This window comes from Coenobita brevimanus, chromosome 50, assembly GCF_032717465.1.
Source record: "Coenobita brevimanus isolate Jiangsu-jjx chromosome 50, ASM3271746v2, whole genome shotgun sequence".
NCBI classification, from domain to species: Eukaryota; Metazoa; Arthropoda; class Malacostraca; order Decapoda; family Coenobitidae; genus Coenobita; species Coenobita brevimanus.
The window spans coordinates 37,343,655-37,357,246 of NC_137003.1; the positions used below are offsets into that span (position 1 = coordinate 37,343,655).

Consider the following 13,592-nt stretch of genomic DNA (forward strand, 5'->3'; position numbering starts at 1 on the left):
AAGTCCATGGCCATCACGATGAATAACCGCCTCCTCTCAGACTCTGAGAGTAAGAAGGATTTCCTGAAGCACTTACAGTACACTGTTCATGAAGTCTTGCACTTAACTTAGTCATTAGCACTCAGAAGTCCATTCTCTTCACACTGCGCACTCTTGTCTTACTTATGCTCCATTGTAACTTAATAAGTGTTGCACTCTGCACTTTAAGTCTTTCCACTCATAAAACCATTTTGTAAACAAAACACACTCAAGTTAATTTATGTTATTTACAGTCCAAAAATTGTTTGTCTTTTCACTCAAATTTCAAATTTCTTAACAATACTGTATGCACTGTTTTTCTTTCACTGCACAACACTAAATTCCCGTGTGGTCTAGTGGAGAAGTTCTTGCCATTTAATCACTGTCAGAGTCTGAGAGTATCACTGGGAGGTGACCTAGGGGTGCGTCGCTGGGTCGTGGTGATGGCGTACCCACCTCAGATGACTCAGAAGATAGACGCAAACTCACTTTGAGCGGTGACTCCACCGTGGCTGATGTGTTGGGCTGTGGCTTGGAGCATGAGGGCCTGTCTTGGGAAGGCAACGGAGTGGAGCCAGGGCTGGGCACAGCGGGGATCACGGGCCTGAAAAAGCTGTCAATCGTTGATTGACGCAAGGAACGACAATTCTGATGATTGATGATGCTCTGCCTGAAAGCACACACTTCCTCCACAAGTCCCAAGGGTCCCATCTCCCTGTCGCAGTCCGGGTGTTCCAGGTAGTCAAGAACGAACTCTAGGTGTTCCCGGAGTGCGCTCAGCTTGGGGATGGCTGGAGTAGTGTCATGCTGAGAGGAGTCCGCATCATCGTCGCCGTCCTTGTCAGAATCTTCAAGCTGGGTACTGACACCTGCAACTGAAGGTGCGATCTCGATATCAGACAGGGTCTGATACCCAGGATCACCCTCGTCGTCATCCAACCACTCACGCACTTCGTCCACATCAACATCGTCCCCATGCGCACGTAGATGTGCATGGAAGTCATCCACGTCGAAGTCCACTGGCCTCGCGTGTCCCATCCCTCCCTGCACTCGTCCTCATCCTCGAGAACAATCATCACCTCATCCAGGAACTTCCGTCAGTATAGCCGCTTCGTTGCCACGATCACTCCTTGGTCCGTTGGTTGGATGAGAGCAGTAGTATTAGGTGGCAGAAACATGCACCTAATGCGGTCATTCTCAGCCACCAAGTCCTTGTCACACGGGTGGGCAGGTGCATTGTCGAGGAGAAGGAGGGCCTTTACCTGGTCGCGTGGGATTCCCAGTTTCTCCGTCTGGTAATGTATGACCTTCTTGACGAAATGGCGGTGGAACCAGTCTTTGAAGATGTGGGCTGTGAACCATGCCTTCAAGGAATGGTACCAGATGACAGGAAGGACATCCATCACCCCATGAAGACACCGAGGCTGCTTTGCACAGCCAACAATAACGGGCTTAAGCCGGTGCATGCCGTTAGCATTAGCACAACACAAAGCAGATAGCCTTTGCTTGGAGAGCTTGTGGCCAGGTACATACTTCTCCGTCTCCTCTGCTAGAGTGTTCGTAGGCAAAGAGCGATAGAATAAACCAGTTTCGTCAGCGTTGTAGACTTGACCGAGAGTGAGACCCTCCCTGTCTTTCAAGCCCTTCACCTTGTGCCGAAACTCCTCTACTCCATCCTCGTTAGCATCCAAAGCTTCACCATGAGACTTAAGGTTGGTAAGGCCATGTCGTAACTTGAACGCGAAGAGCCAACCCTCGGATGCCTTGAAGTCTTGGGCGTCGTGAAGCCTTGCGAACTTCTCAGCAGCAGCCTTCAGCTCCATACCACGTACCATCACACCAGCAGCACGTTGCTGTCGATACCAAATCAACGTGGAGCGGTCGACTTCAGCAAACTTGGGAGTAAACATCATCTTCCTCTCCACGCTGCATTTGCTTTTCAACGAGAAGTCAGCCGTGTACTGCATGAGTTTGTTTCGGGATCTCTTAATATCAAATAAAGTAGATCGGGCCAGGTTCAACTCACGAAGGACGTGTGACGAAGACCATCCCGCATCTACTTTCTCCAATATCTCCCTCTTCTTCTCCAGAATCAAAACTACTCTCTTCCTCTTCTCAGGCGGCAGGGCCATCATCACACACACGAAGGAGAGGCACAAGAGCAGTAGGAGTTCCTGCAGCAGGTAAGGCACCACCAAAAAAGCGAGCAACTGGGCAGCCATGACAACGAGCGTTCACTCACGACAAGAGACGGGCAGAAAGTGGAGAGGATGCAGGGGCGCTCTAGCGGACATCGGAGGAATGACGCACCAAAACAAAGCTGTCCCGCGCCAAGTTCAAATTACGGGCGGGAAAAAGTTGGATTTTTTTTCAAATTTTTTGCGGTTTTCGGACCATTTTGGGAATATTGGATCCCAGGACGATTATGTCAGGTAAGTTGGGATGTCCAGAAAGTGGGCGTCCAGATAGTACAGGGATTACTGTACATGGTATAGAGGGAATGAGAATCGTGTTGAAAGGAGCCTGATTGATTATGTGCTCGTAGAGAGGTCGATGCTTGGAATGGTTGCTGATACGAGGGCCATGAAAGGACGACGTGGAGGTCTGTCAGATCATATGATTGTGGTATGCAAGATCAAGCTGAGAGGAGTGGGGTGAACCAGGAGAGAGAGGAGCAGTCAGGGAGAAAGACTGAAAGTCGAGAAGCTGAGGCTCAGAGAAATGGTAGATGAATACAGAACCAGAGAGGGGAGGAGTTGGAATCAGTGAATTGGAATTAAATGGATCTGGACAGCCTGTGGAATGCATATAAGGAATTTCTTAGTTAGGAATGCTAAAGTGGTGTGTGGTGTGGCAAGAGTAACAACAAAGCAGATAGGTAAGGCATGGTGGGATGAAGAGGTTGAGAGAGCAGTGGAGGAAAAAGAGGAAGTGGCTGGAGTGGATACAGGACACGGGTTCATTTGAAATAAGATATGAATATATTGAAATCAGGAAGTAGGTAAAGAGAGTAGTGAAAAGGAAAAAGAATGAGGTAAATGATCTAAGAAGAAAAATGAATGCAAATGACTCTGAAAATAGGTAGTTATTCTGGAAAGAGGTGCAGAAATGTAGAAGTGAAAGCGGAAAAAAATGTGAGAGTGTGAAGGATGTAAGTAGTACATTTCTAACCCATGGGGATGAAGTCAGGACCTGATGGAAAGAATATTTTGAAAGCCTGATGAACGGGAATAGAGAGAACAGAGTTGCTGTAAAAGTGATTGTTTTGGGGGGTGTGCAGAGAAGGAATGCAGCGCCAGGAAACGTAACACTCGCACTGGTGGAGAATGCTGTGAAGCGGCCGAAAAATTGGAAAGCAGCTGGGGTTGATAAGGTGTATGCAGAGATGATTAAGTATAGTGGAAAGAGTGGAAAAAGGCCGTGATTGTACCCCTGTATAGAAATAAAGGTGAGCGAAGTGAGTGCAGGAATTATCATGGCGTAACTTTATTGAGTGTGGTAGCACTCACTATCCACTCACTCAATGTAGTGCTACTTTGGGTGTTTGCCCTTTCCTCTCTTCTTGCCATCCTCTCCTGTCTTTCTTTTCTTCATTCTTTCCTCTTTCTTCTGCTGACTTTACACTCCCTCTTCTGTCTTTCTTTCCTTCCTCTTCCTTCTGCCTATGGGTGATTCTACACTGAGTGACATGCGAAATGGTTCCCTGTACACCAGGAAACCATTTACTGAGCTAGGTGGCAACCATATAACCAAATCGTGGCACCTGGTGGTTTAGTGGGTAATTAAGGTGCTCCAGTCAGATTAAGCCGGTATAGGTTTATATCCAAGGGGTGGTTTGGGTTTATTGCTCAAGTAATGCCATTCAGGGATGAGTGAGGCTGGTTACTCCCATCTTATATGTCAGGACCATCTTGCCTAGCCCTGGGTTCCTACACTCCTCATTGGGCGACATAGGCTTGGATGATGGATGGATGGTATGGAAGGTATATAGAAGAGTTATTATTGAGAAAGTAAGAGAGATATCAGAAGTCCTAGTGAGTGATAAACAGGATGGCTTTGGAAGTGGCAGAGGATGTGTGGATCATATATTTGCAGTGAGACAGATAGTGGGGAAGGTTTGTGAGAAGGACTATAAGGTGTTTATGGCATTTATGGATCTGGAAAAAGCATACGACAAAGGAGACAGAAAGATTGTGGAAGGTTTTGCTCATGCATGGTGTAGATGGTAAGCTGCTAGGTGCCATCGAGTTTTTATGATGGTATTGAGGCATGTGTAAGCGTAAATGGGCATCTAAGTGAATGGTTCACAATCACTGTGGGTGTGCAACAAGGTTGTGTGATGTCTCCATGGTTGTTCAATATATAGATGGATGGGGTGATTAAAAAAAAAAAAAAAAAAAAATGTTTTACGGTACACCAGGTATCCCTGAAGGACTAAGGCATTGCCCCTGGATAGAGGACTTTGGATTGAAGCGTGTAGCATTTTATGACTGGATGCCCTTCCTGATGTCTACCAATGACCCTTGGGTGGATTCGATACTCCGACTCTTCAGTCAGAGCGGAGCTCTCTAACCCACTGAGCCACGGCTGATGAGAGAAGTAAATACATGAGGAATGGAGAGAAGGATGGCATTGGTAATGAATGGTGATGGATGGAATATCTCAAATTTGTTGTATGCTGATGATACAGCACTACTGTATTTGCCGATGTATAGGGCGACTCTTGAACCTCATTAAAAAATGCCCAGAAATTGAGGGTTGCCCTAAACATTAGGTATAAAATCCTAACCCCTACCCCCTGTGGTTACCGGATCCATAGGCACGATAGGGAACATCTCCAAACACTCACCTTGACACTTGTTTCCCTGAATATAGTACATTTACTGTCAGAAACTTTTGAAATTGCAAACATCATCATCAAACACAACTTGTTTTCTATATGAAGGCAAATTATTATAAAAAAATATCTCCATGGATACAGCCATGAGGACATAAGAAAGATGAGTAACCTGTTGAGCCCATGTCATTAACACTAGCGTGTGACTTGGTCCAGGAGCGACTGTCCTGGTTGTTTACCACTGAGCACAGGGTTCCCAGATCTGAAGCAGGGCTAATTACCAGCAGTGATAAACAACAGTGACATTGCTGTTATTCCTGGTGGATTAACTTCAGTCCTAGAACTGCTTGATGTCTGTCTGAATAAACCATACAAAAACCATATTCACGAGCAGTGGAACGAGTGGATGATTCCATCCATCCATTCATCATCCAATCCTATGTTGCCCCATGAGGAGCGAAGGAGCCCGGGGTCAGGCAAGTCAGTCCTGACATGTAACATGAGAGTGACCAGCTTCATTCATCCCTGAGTGGCATAACATGAGCTGTAAACCCCAACCAACCCTTGGATATAAACCAAAACAGGCTTAATCCAACTGGAGTGTCTTAATTACCCACTAAACCACTAGGTGCCATAATTTGGTTACATGGTTACTACCCAGCATAGTACAGTACATCCCCCTAGTACATGAGTTCAGAGTACGCGATTCTCATTGTACGTGAGGACCTATCTTTTTCAAATTTTAGTGTACTTTTTCATTGTACGCAAATTAACCTCACTGTAAGCGAGACGGGCAGCGAAGAGTGGCCCAAATCTGGGGTTATCCCGAGTACGCGACATTGCCACCCCAGGACATGAAAAATGGTTGCCTTCGCTCTGGCCACCTTGTGATGTCGATGATGCGCACTTGTCATGTGATGCCCAAATGCGCCGCATGGAGGGTGGTGAGAGAGGCTCAGCAGAGGAAACACACGTGAACAGAGGGTACACTCGCTGTTTCAGCAACGTTCTCGTCTACTGTGAGGATATTGTTTTGTGAGCCAGGATGTCTGCCCTGTCCTCGAGAAGGAAGAAGTGCAGCACCCATGCCATGAAGATGGAAGTCATTTGGAAGAAAGAGAGTGGGAAGGGTAACACCACTATTCGGAAGGAACTCAGCTTGGCGGAATCAACGGTGCGAACAATATGGGCGAACAAGGAGGCCATAAAGAAGACTGTTAAGATGTATGGGACGGTGACACTGGACAGGAGAAGCAGGCTAACCAAGCGGGCAATAATTCTCATGGAGTGGTACCTGGCAACATACATCCTGTGGAAGGTGAAGGAAGGAGCTCCACTGAACAGGCGCTACATCAGGGACCAGGCCAAAATTTTCTACAAAGCTGCATCTGTGAAGCTTGGTGTCACAAAACCCTTTAAAGCCTCCATGGGATGGTTATGCTGGTTCTTGAAGAGGAAGGAGCTACGTGACATTCGCCTTACTGGCGAGCGTGCATCTGCAGATGAAATGGCTCCTAGGGACTATCTTGCCATCCTGAAGGGATAATCGACAAGGGTGGCTACAGCAAGCACCAAATTTACAACATAGATGAAACGGCCCTATAGTATAAAGCTGTGCCAAAGTCTACTTATATCAGTAAGCAGCAGCACCAGCCCTGAGGGAGAAAAATGGACATGAGCAGGATAACAATCATGTTTGCCATGAACTTATCAGGCTCACACAAGATGCGGCCTGTTGTGGTTCATACCGCAGCACACTTCAGATGTTACAAGAATCTTCACTGCATGGATGATAGTGGGGGTGTACTAGTACAGCAACTGCAGTGGCTGGATGAGGAGCAGCATCATTTCCAAGTGGATGTTGCGGCATTTAATCCCTGACACCAAGGCTAAATCCCAGGAACTTGGCATCGCCTTCAAGGTGCTCCTTGTCCTCGACAATGCCCCAAGTCATCCAACCTGGCTAGCAGACTCAGCAAGAAATGCAAGATTGTTTTTTTGCCACCCAGAACAACCTCTTTCATCCAGCTGCTAGACCAGGAGTTAATTGCAATGGTACAGCAGCTATACCACCAACGCCTCCACAATCATCTCCACAGCAAGACCGACAGCTATGAGGAACTCCAGGCAATCCTTGACTTGGACACAGCTGGAAATGATGTCATGGACACCAAGGATGGTTTGGACTCACTACCCGCTTCACCCACTTCACCCGCTCCACGCACAGCACCCGCTCCACTAGCTTCAACTCCTGTTAAGACTGTTATGGCTTTCTGGCAGTCATTCAACCTCAAGGATGTCATCACATGCCTGTTATCCTCTTGGGCAGATATAACTGCTGCAACAATTAACCATGCTTGGTGCCTCTTTGTACCGCACCTGTGTGAAATCGCACCGGGAAGCAGCTTTCAGTCCAAGACTGCTGCCGAGACAGCCACTCTCACAGCTGCACAAACTGTGCATGGGTTTCAGGCCATCACGGTGGAGAAGATCAGGGGCTTACATTCGGCAGCAGTGGAGCAGGAACCCCAGGAAGTCATGCAGCGAGTGGACGAGGCCGACGCAGAGCAGGAGATCTCCGCAGAAAAGCCAGCAACACCAATGATGGAGAATGAAGATTTGCCCATGATGGAGTTCAGCCGGGTACTGTGTGCCTTTGATAAATTCTAAATTCAAGGAAGATTCAAGAACATCGAATGCTCTCAGTTGCGAGTGGTGGAGGTGATGACTTCACTGGACAGAACCTTCCGCTTCTACACAGCCAAGCACAACCAGGAAGTAAACAGACAGAAGCAAACCCTCATCACCCATTTCCTTCAGCTTGAAGAAAGTGAGGAATCACTCCCTTCAACAAAGAAGAGCCATATCCTGAGAAGGAACAAGAGGATGATGCAATGTCTAAGGTGTCAGAAATAGACTTTGAAGGGTTTATGAATGAAGTGAGTGCATTAGGTAGTGGAAGTGTCGAAAGTGCTGGTGGTGAGAGTGGTGAGGAAGGTGGTGTGTTAGGTGGTGTGGTGGGTGATGCAGGAGATGCACGATAGGTGCCTCATCCTGCCTTGGATCCCCTTCTTACCTCCATCAAGCCCGTTGTCTTATTGGGTTACGTTGAGCAGCCATATTCTTGTTGGTATAGTTAAGCCAAATCCTTGTTGATTAGTAAAGCCATATTGTTAGTTTCCTTTGTCTTAGGTAATATGTCTTAGATAGTTTCCTTGTACAGTACAATACTTAGGTCTGAAAGGAGTCTCAAGGGTTGCCCATGAAGGGGGGTGCCACCCATATGTAATTTTTCCCCTAAGTTTATTTATTCTAAATTCGGGTGTCTGCCCTTTCCTCTCCTCCATCCTCATTTCCATCCATCCTCTTCTGTCTTTCTTTCCTTCATTCTTTCCTCTTTCTTCTGCCTGCAGGTGACTTTACACTCCCTCTTGTGTCTTTCCTTCATTCTTTCCTCTTCCTTCTGCGTGTGAGTGATTCTACACTGAGTGACAAGCCAAATAGTTTCCTGTACACCAGGAAACCATTTACTATGCTGGGTGGTAACCATATAACCAAATTTTGGCTCCTGGTGGTTTAGTGGGTATTAAAGGTGCTCCAGTCGGATTGAGCCGGTAAAGGTTTATATCCAAGGGGTAGTTGGGGTTTATTGCACACGTAATGCCACTCAGGGATGAGTGAGGCTTGTCACTCTCATCTTAAATGCCAGGACCAACTTTCCCAGCCCTGGGCTCCTACGCTTCTCATGGGGCAACATAGGATTGGATGATGGATGGATGGATGGAGTACATGAATTCCTAATAAGCGCCGTCCTCTGCCGCCCATATACTTGCGTACTAGGGGAATGTACTGTTAATGGTTTCCTGATGTACAGGAAATCATTTGGCATGTCATTAAGTGTAGAGTCACCTATAGGCAGAAGGATGAGGTAAAAATGAAGGAAAGAAAGTCAGAAAAGAGGGAGTGTAAAGTCACCTGTAGGCAGAAGGAAGAGGAAAGAATGAAGGAAAGAAAGATGGAAGAGGAAGGAAGGAAGAGAGGAAAGGGCAGACACCCAAAGTAGCACTACACTGAGTGAGTGGATGGTGAGCGCCTCCACCAAAGTCGTATGCAAGTGGTGGGAATATGCATGCTTCAGGTCTGGATGAGCTGTGATTTTATTAAGGCACGGAATGATATTTTTATGGAAATAGTCATCAACTCTTTCAAGAAATGTGGAATATCCAGTTCATTGGATGGCATAGAAGATGACATTTTGTGGGTGGATGAGGAAGATGAAACTGATGCTGAAGCTACATCTTTGAATACAAAGTTTGATCCTTACAACGAAGAACTGCAAATTTTTATCCAGGATAAAGTTGATGAACTGATGATATCAGATGTGGATGATACTGATTTTGAAGATTTTTAATCACTGACAGGTGATGTGTTGACTTTAATAAAATGTAACTTTCCTTTAACTTGCTGTATAAAATTCACAATAACATGTTTTTTTTTAATACAGTATGAGTTTATATTCGAATATTAAATGTACAGTATGATCCATCGTGAGTGACTCTACACTGAGTGACAAGCCAAATGGTTTCCTGTACACCAGGACACCATTTACTATGCTGGGTGGTAACCATATATCCAAATTATGGCACCTGGTGGTTTAGTGGGTAATTAAAGCACTCCAGTTGGATTGAGCCTGTGTAGATTTATATCCAAGGGGTGGTTGTGGTTTATTGCTCACGTTATGCCAATCAAGGATGAGTGAGGCTGGTCATTCACATCTTAAACGTCAGGACAACTTGCTTAGCTCTGGGCTCCTACGCTTCTCATGGGGCAGCATAGGATTGGCATGATGGATAGATGGATAATCCATCGTGATACTGGAGATGGCACATGCAGCCTAAATTGCCTGTAAAACCCATAGAAGATACTGGTTTAAAGTAAAGCCTAACCAAAGGCTGTGTTGCTTAGCAAGGTGGTAAGAGTACCAGCTCACTGGTCAGTGAGAAGAGTGATAAAGGATTGAAGTTACTGGGACAACAAGCTCCCAGTGTCTAAAGAGTTTGGGCATGTCTTAAGTGCAGAGTATACCTCTAAACCCATATTTTGTGTGGAAATAGTGGGAGAAGTATTATACACAGGTCGGTCATATACACCGGCAAATATGGTACTTGCAAATACCGTACAAGAACTTAGTAGACAAGCGCAGAGTTTTGCTGAAATCTGTGAGTGTCATGCCATGAGAGTAAATGTAGAAAAGAGTAAAGTGATGGTAATCGAGAGAGAAGTTGACTGCTAGTGTGATGTTACAGTGAATGGAAAAGACTGGAATTGGTGAGGGAGTTCAAATACCTCAGTACAGTGATAGAAAAGAGAGGAAAATGTACAAGAGCGGAAAGTAGATTTACACAAGGAAGGAAAGTAGCTGGTGCTATGATAAGGAATGGAGGCTTGAGTGTTGCAGCTGTGCAAGGCTTACATGAAGGAGTGTTAGTGCCAACTTTAACATATGGATGTGAGACTGTGGTCTATCTGTCTATCTGTTGCCACATGCCTTAATCCTGTAAGGGATGGCCTCTATGGTGTGGCATGAAAATTAAAAGTCAAGAGTGAGAGCAGTGGAGATGGAACTGCTGAGGAATGTACAAGGAGTACACAGAGTGGATAGGATACGGAATAATGTGATTCGTGAAAGATGCTGAGTGAGGAAGTCTGTGGACACCAGAATCAAAGAGAGTGTACTGAGATGGTATGATCATGTGGAGAGAATGGATAACATTAGAGTGGTGAAAAAAGTATATCTGAGCAAATTTGAAGGAGGGAGGAGGTGAGGTAGACCAAGGAGATGGTGGAGGGATATGGTGGATCAGTGTGTGTGGAAGAAAGGAATGGAAGTCGGTGAGGCTAGGGAACTTACAAGAGATCAAGCTGGCTGGATGAATGTTGTGAGAAGAAGTGCATGATCAGGGATATGACACCCCTTTTTAATATGACAGCTTTCGGATTGACTCTGTCGGATACGTTTATGTTAAGCTACAGAATGTGGTGAAAGGTTTTGGCTTATCAGTTAGAGCCCGGATTCCTAGGGCTTGAATTATGAGTGAATAGAAGTGTGGCCCATTGGATTGGGCAGACTTGGACTGTCTGGATGTTGCTACTCCTCAGCCTACCCTAGGGTGGGAGAGGAGTTCTGGATGATGATGATGATGATGATGATAATATGAAATTATATACCTTAATTAGTGTAACGGTGAGTATGGAGACAATGGTGCTTGACAGCGCAGTGCACTATATGCTAGCGAAAGTGAAAGTGATGCTTGTTATGAAGTAATTCTGGATTTTTATAGTTATAAGACCAAAGATAAGTACTTACAGTGACAGAGTTCCCATGTAAGTGCATAGCTACTGTAATAATAAGTGATAGAAAAAAGAAGTAAATAAACAACGCTTTTGGTGGTCAATTTCTATATTTTTCCCTTCAACTCAGTTACTTCAATACCTTGTAAATGACATAATAATAGGTGATATATTTAGTGAATAAATGCAAAAATTATAAGGAAAACATTGTGTTATCACCTCAAGTACATCTGGATTTATGCTCACTTGGCATCATTAGTGCTTGTGAAATTACTCATGTAGGATATGTCCTTATCACTACAATGCAACAAGTGTCCTATACTTGAAAGTTAGTGAATAATATGCTTTTTAGTGTTATAAAGAATGGAAGTCACCTCCCAAACTTGCCACACATGGTATGGCGGCCACTGTATAGCAACACTGCCTGGTCCCCACCTGGACAACCTGTGTTCTCCAGCTGCACAAAATTCCTCTTCATTAACTCACTCTCCCTCTGGTTGTGAACCACATATGGACCTTTAGTTTCTTCCAAAGGTTATTGGAAAGACTGAAGTTTGTGTGACTAAGAGGTAAACACTTTTGGTTAAATATAAGAGGTCAAATTAGCTCATGAAAACACCTTATTCTTCCTGTATCTGCTGCGCCAGCGACATGGGTTAAGCAAATGCCAGAACAACTAAAGCTTTAAAATACCATTTTATGCTTATTTGGGATACCTTCCGTTCTTGACATCCTTATTGTCCCAATTTCAAAGACAGCCTCAGTATTAAGAGTGAAAAACACTGCACTTGCACCTTATGCATTGAGCTTGTCATTATATCTGGAAGGCATAGACAGATGAGTGGTATATCAAACCAAAGGGTTTTTGAATGCCTGGGCATTTTTCTGGTATGATTTAGTTTTCTGCCAGAGTGATTAGGTAGTAGAGGAATCCAATCTAGGCCACTGTAGATACTTAGCTCCTCAGACACTAAGCCTTTTTGAGTCTGCAAATGGGGAGATTAAAAGGAGAGGAAAAGGCAGCTTCATAATACTACAGTACATAAGCAACTGTACAAGCTGCAGTCATTATTACTTTTTTTTTTTCTCTCCAGGTGGTATTGGTGAGAATGTTAAAGAAGAAGATCTGCTGAGTGATGGAGAAACAGGATCCTCCCAGGCAGCCATCACTACTGCTCTTGATCCAAATTCACCCTCCACTGTTATACTCAATGGTATACCACATTTTATATAAGAACATGAGTTCCATGTTCATAACACATGAGCAGATTCTGTTTCAAAAATTTGGAATTTATTTACTGTATATTTTCATTTTTTCATGCATGCATGTGTATAGTGCAAAGTATTTGGCAGTACAGTATTATACTGTACTTGTGAAAATTGGTGACATGTATGACATTTTTGAAAATTCTGTGTATTCCTCATATACACTACCAGTCATATTTGTTTAAGGTATACTAAGTGGCATAAACATGTGTTACAGACCCTATCCTCTCAGTGTCTGGAGAGCCATTGGGAGAGGAGGGATTACAGACTCCCCACCATGACCCGCACATTTCCTGCTCAAGTCTCACTGGAAACTAGTGTCTGCAGCAACAATGGAACTTATCCTGGTGGTAATAATCATATTTAGAGGGGCATCTGTGATCTGTTTATTACTCGTGTCACATAAGTATGGTACTATTATTCATACATGTCCAAAACTATACATCTATTTATACCGTACATATTCAGTTTTGCTTGCAGTTACATGCTTGTCTCTCACTATAACACATATTTATATAGTATTTGTATCTTTCCCAATGATCTTACCCATGTTCTTATAACTGATGAATTCTCAAGTGTTCTTTGACACAAATCTCCATCACCAGTTCATGTATGTTGTACCTTGAACTATGTTTGAAACTGTTTTTGTCAAAAATTTTTCCAAACATCCATATTTTAAGTGTATCTCAGCCAGACTTATTTACAGCAGTTTGCATATATCCTGTGTGAATATCCATCCATTTTGCCACTTTCTCAGTTCCCTTCACATAAGCACCTGGCCCATGCTCAGTTTTTATCTGCATATATTATGTAATGTTGTAGCAGTGAAAGTTAATAGGCTATAGAGAGCAGTAGCAAAAATCATGGCATTTCCCATCTACCATAATACCACATGTTGGAGCAGCTACAGCACCATATTACAATCTTCCTCCTCCTCCAGTGTTTGCAGCACACACTTTGGCTGGGGGTATCTAAGGGAAGGCTCATGTACCTCTTCTGGGACATGAAATAATGGAATAAGGAAACCCTTCCAGTCATCTCTTCCTTTTCCATGGTAGGTATGTGATTGCTTGCAACATATGTATTCTTGCACTACAGTAAGCTCTTAAATTTGAAATGT

The 13,592-nt window shown here is 44.3% G+C and overlaps 1 protein-coding gene across 1 annotated transcript in view; it reads left to right on the forward strand.

Moving 5' to 3' along the window:
* The window catches only part of LOC145399806 (uncharacterized), a 256,576-nt gene extending 243,786 nt beyond the window's left edge, over positions 1 to 12,790 (forward strand). The window contains exons 12-13 of the mRNA XM_080272355.1: positions 12,301 to 12,420; positions 12,690 to 12,790. Of these exons, the coding sequence (XP_080128481.1) occupies positions 12,301 to 12,420; positions 12,690 to 12,790 (221 nt within the window). The remainder of the gene's footprint in view (positions 1 to 12,300; positions 12,421 to 12,689) is intronic.
* The last annotated feature ends 802 nt before the right edge of the window (positions 12,791 to 13,592 follow it).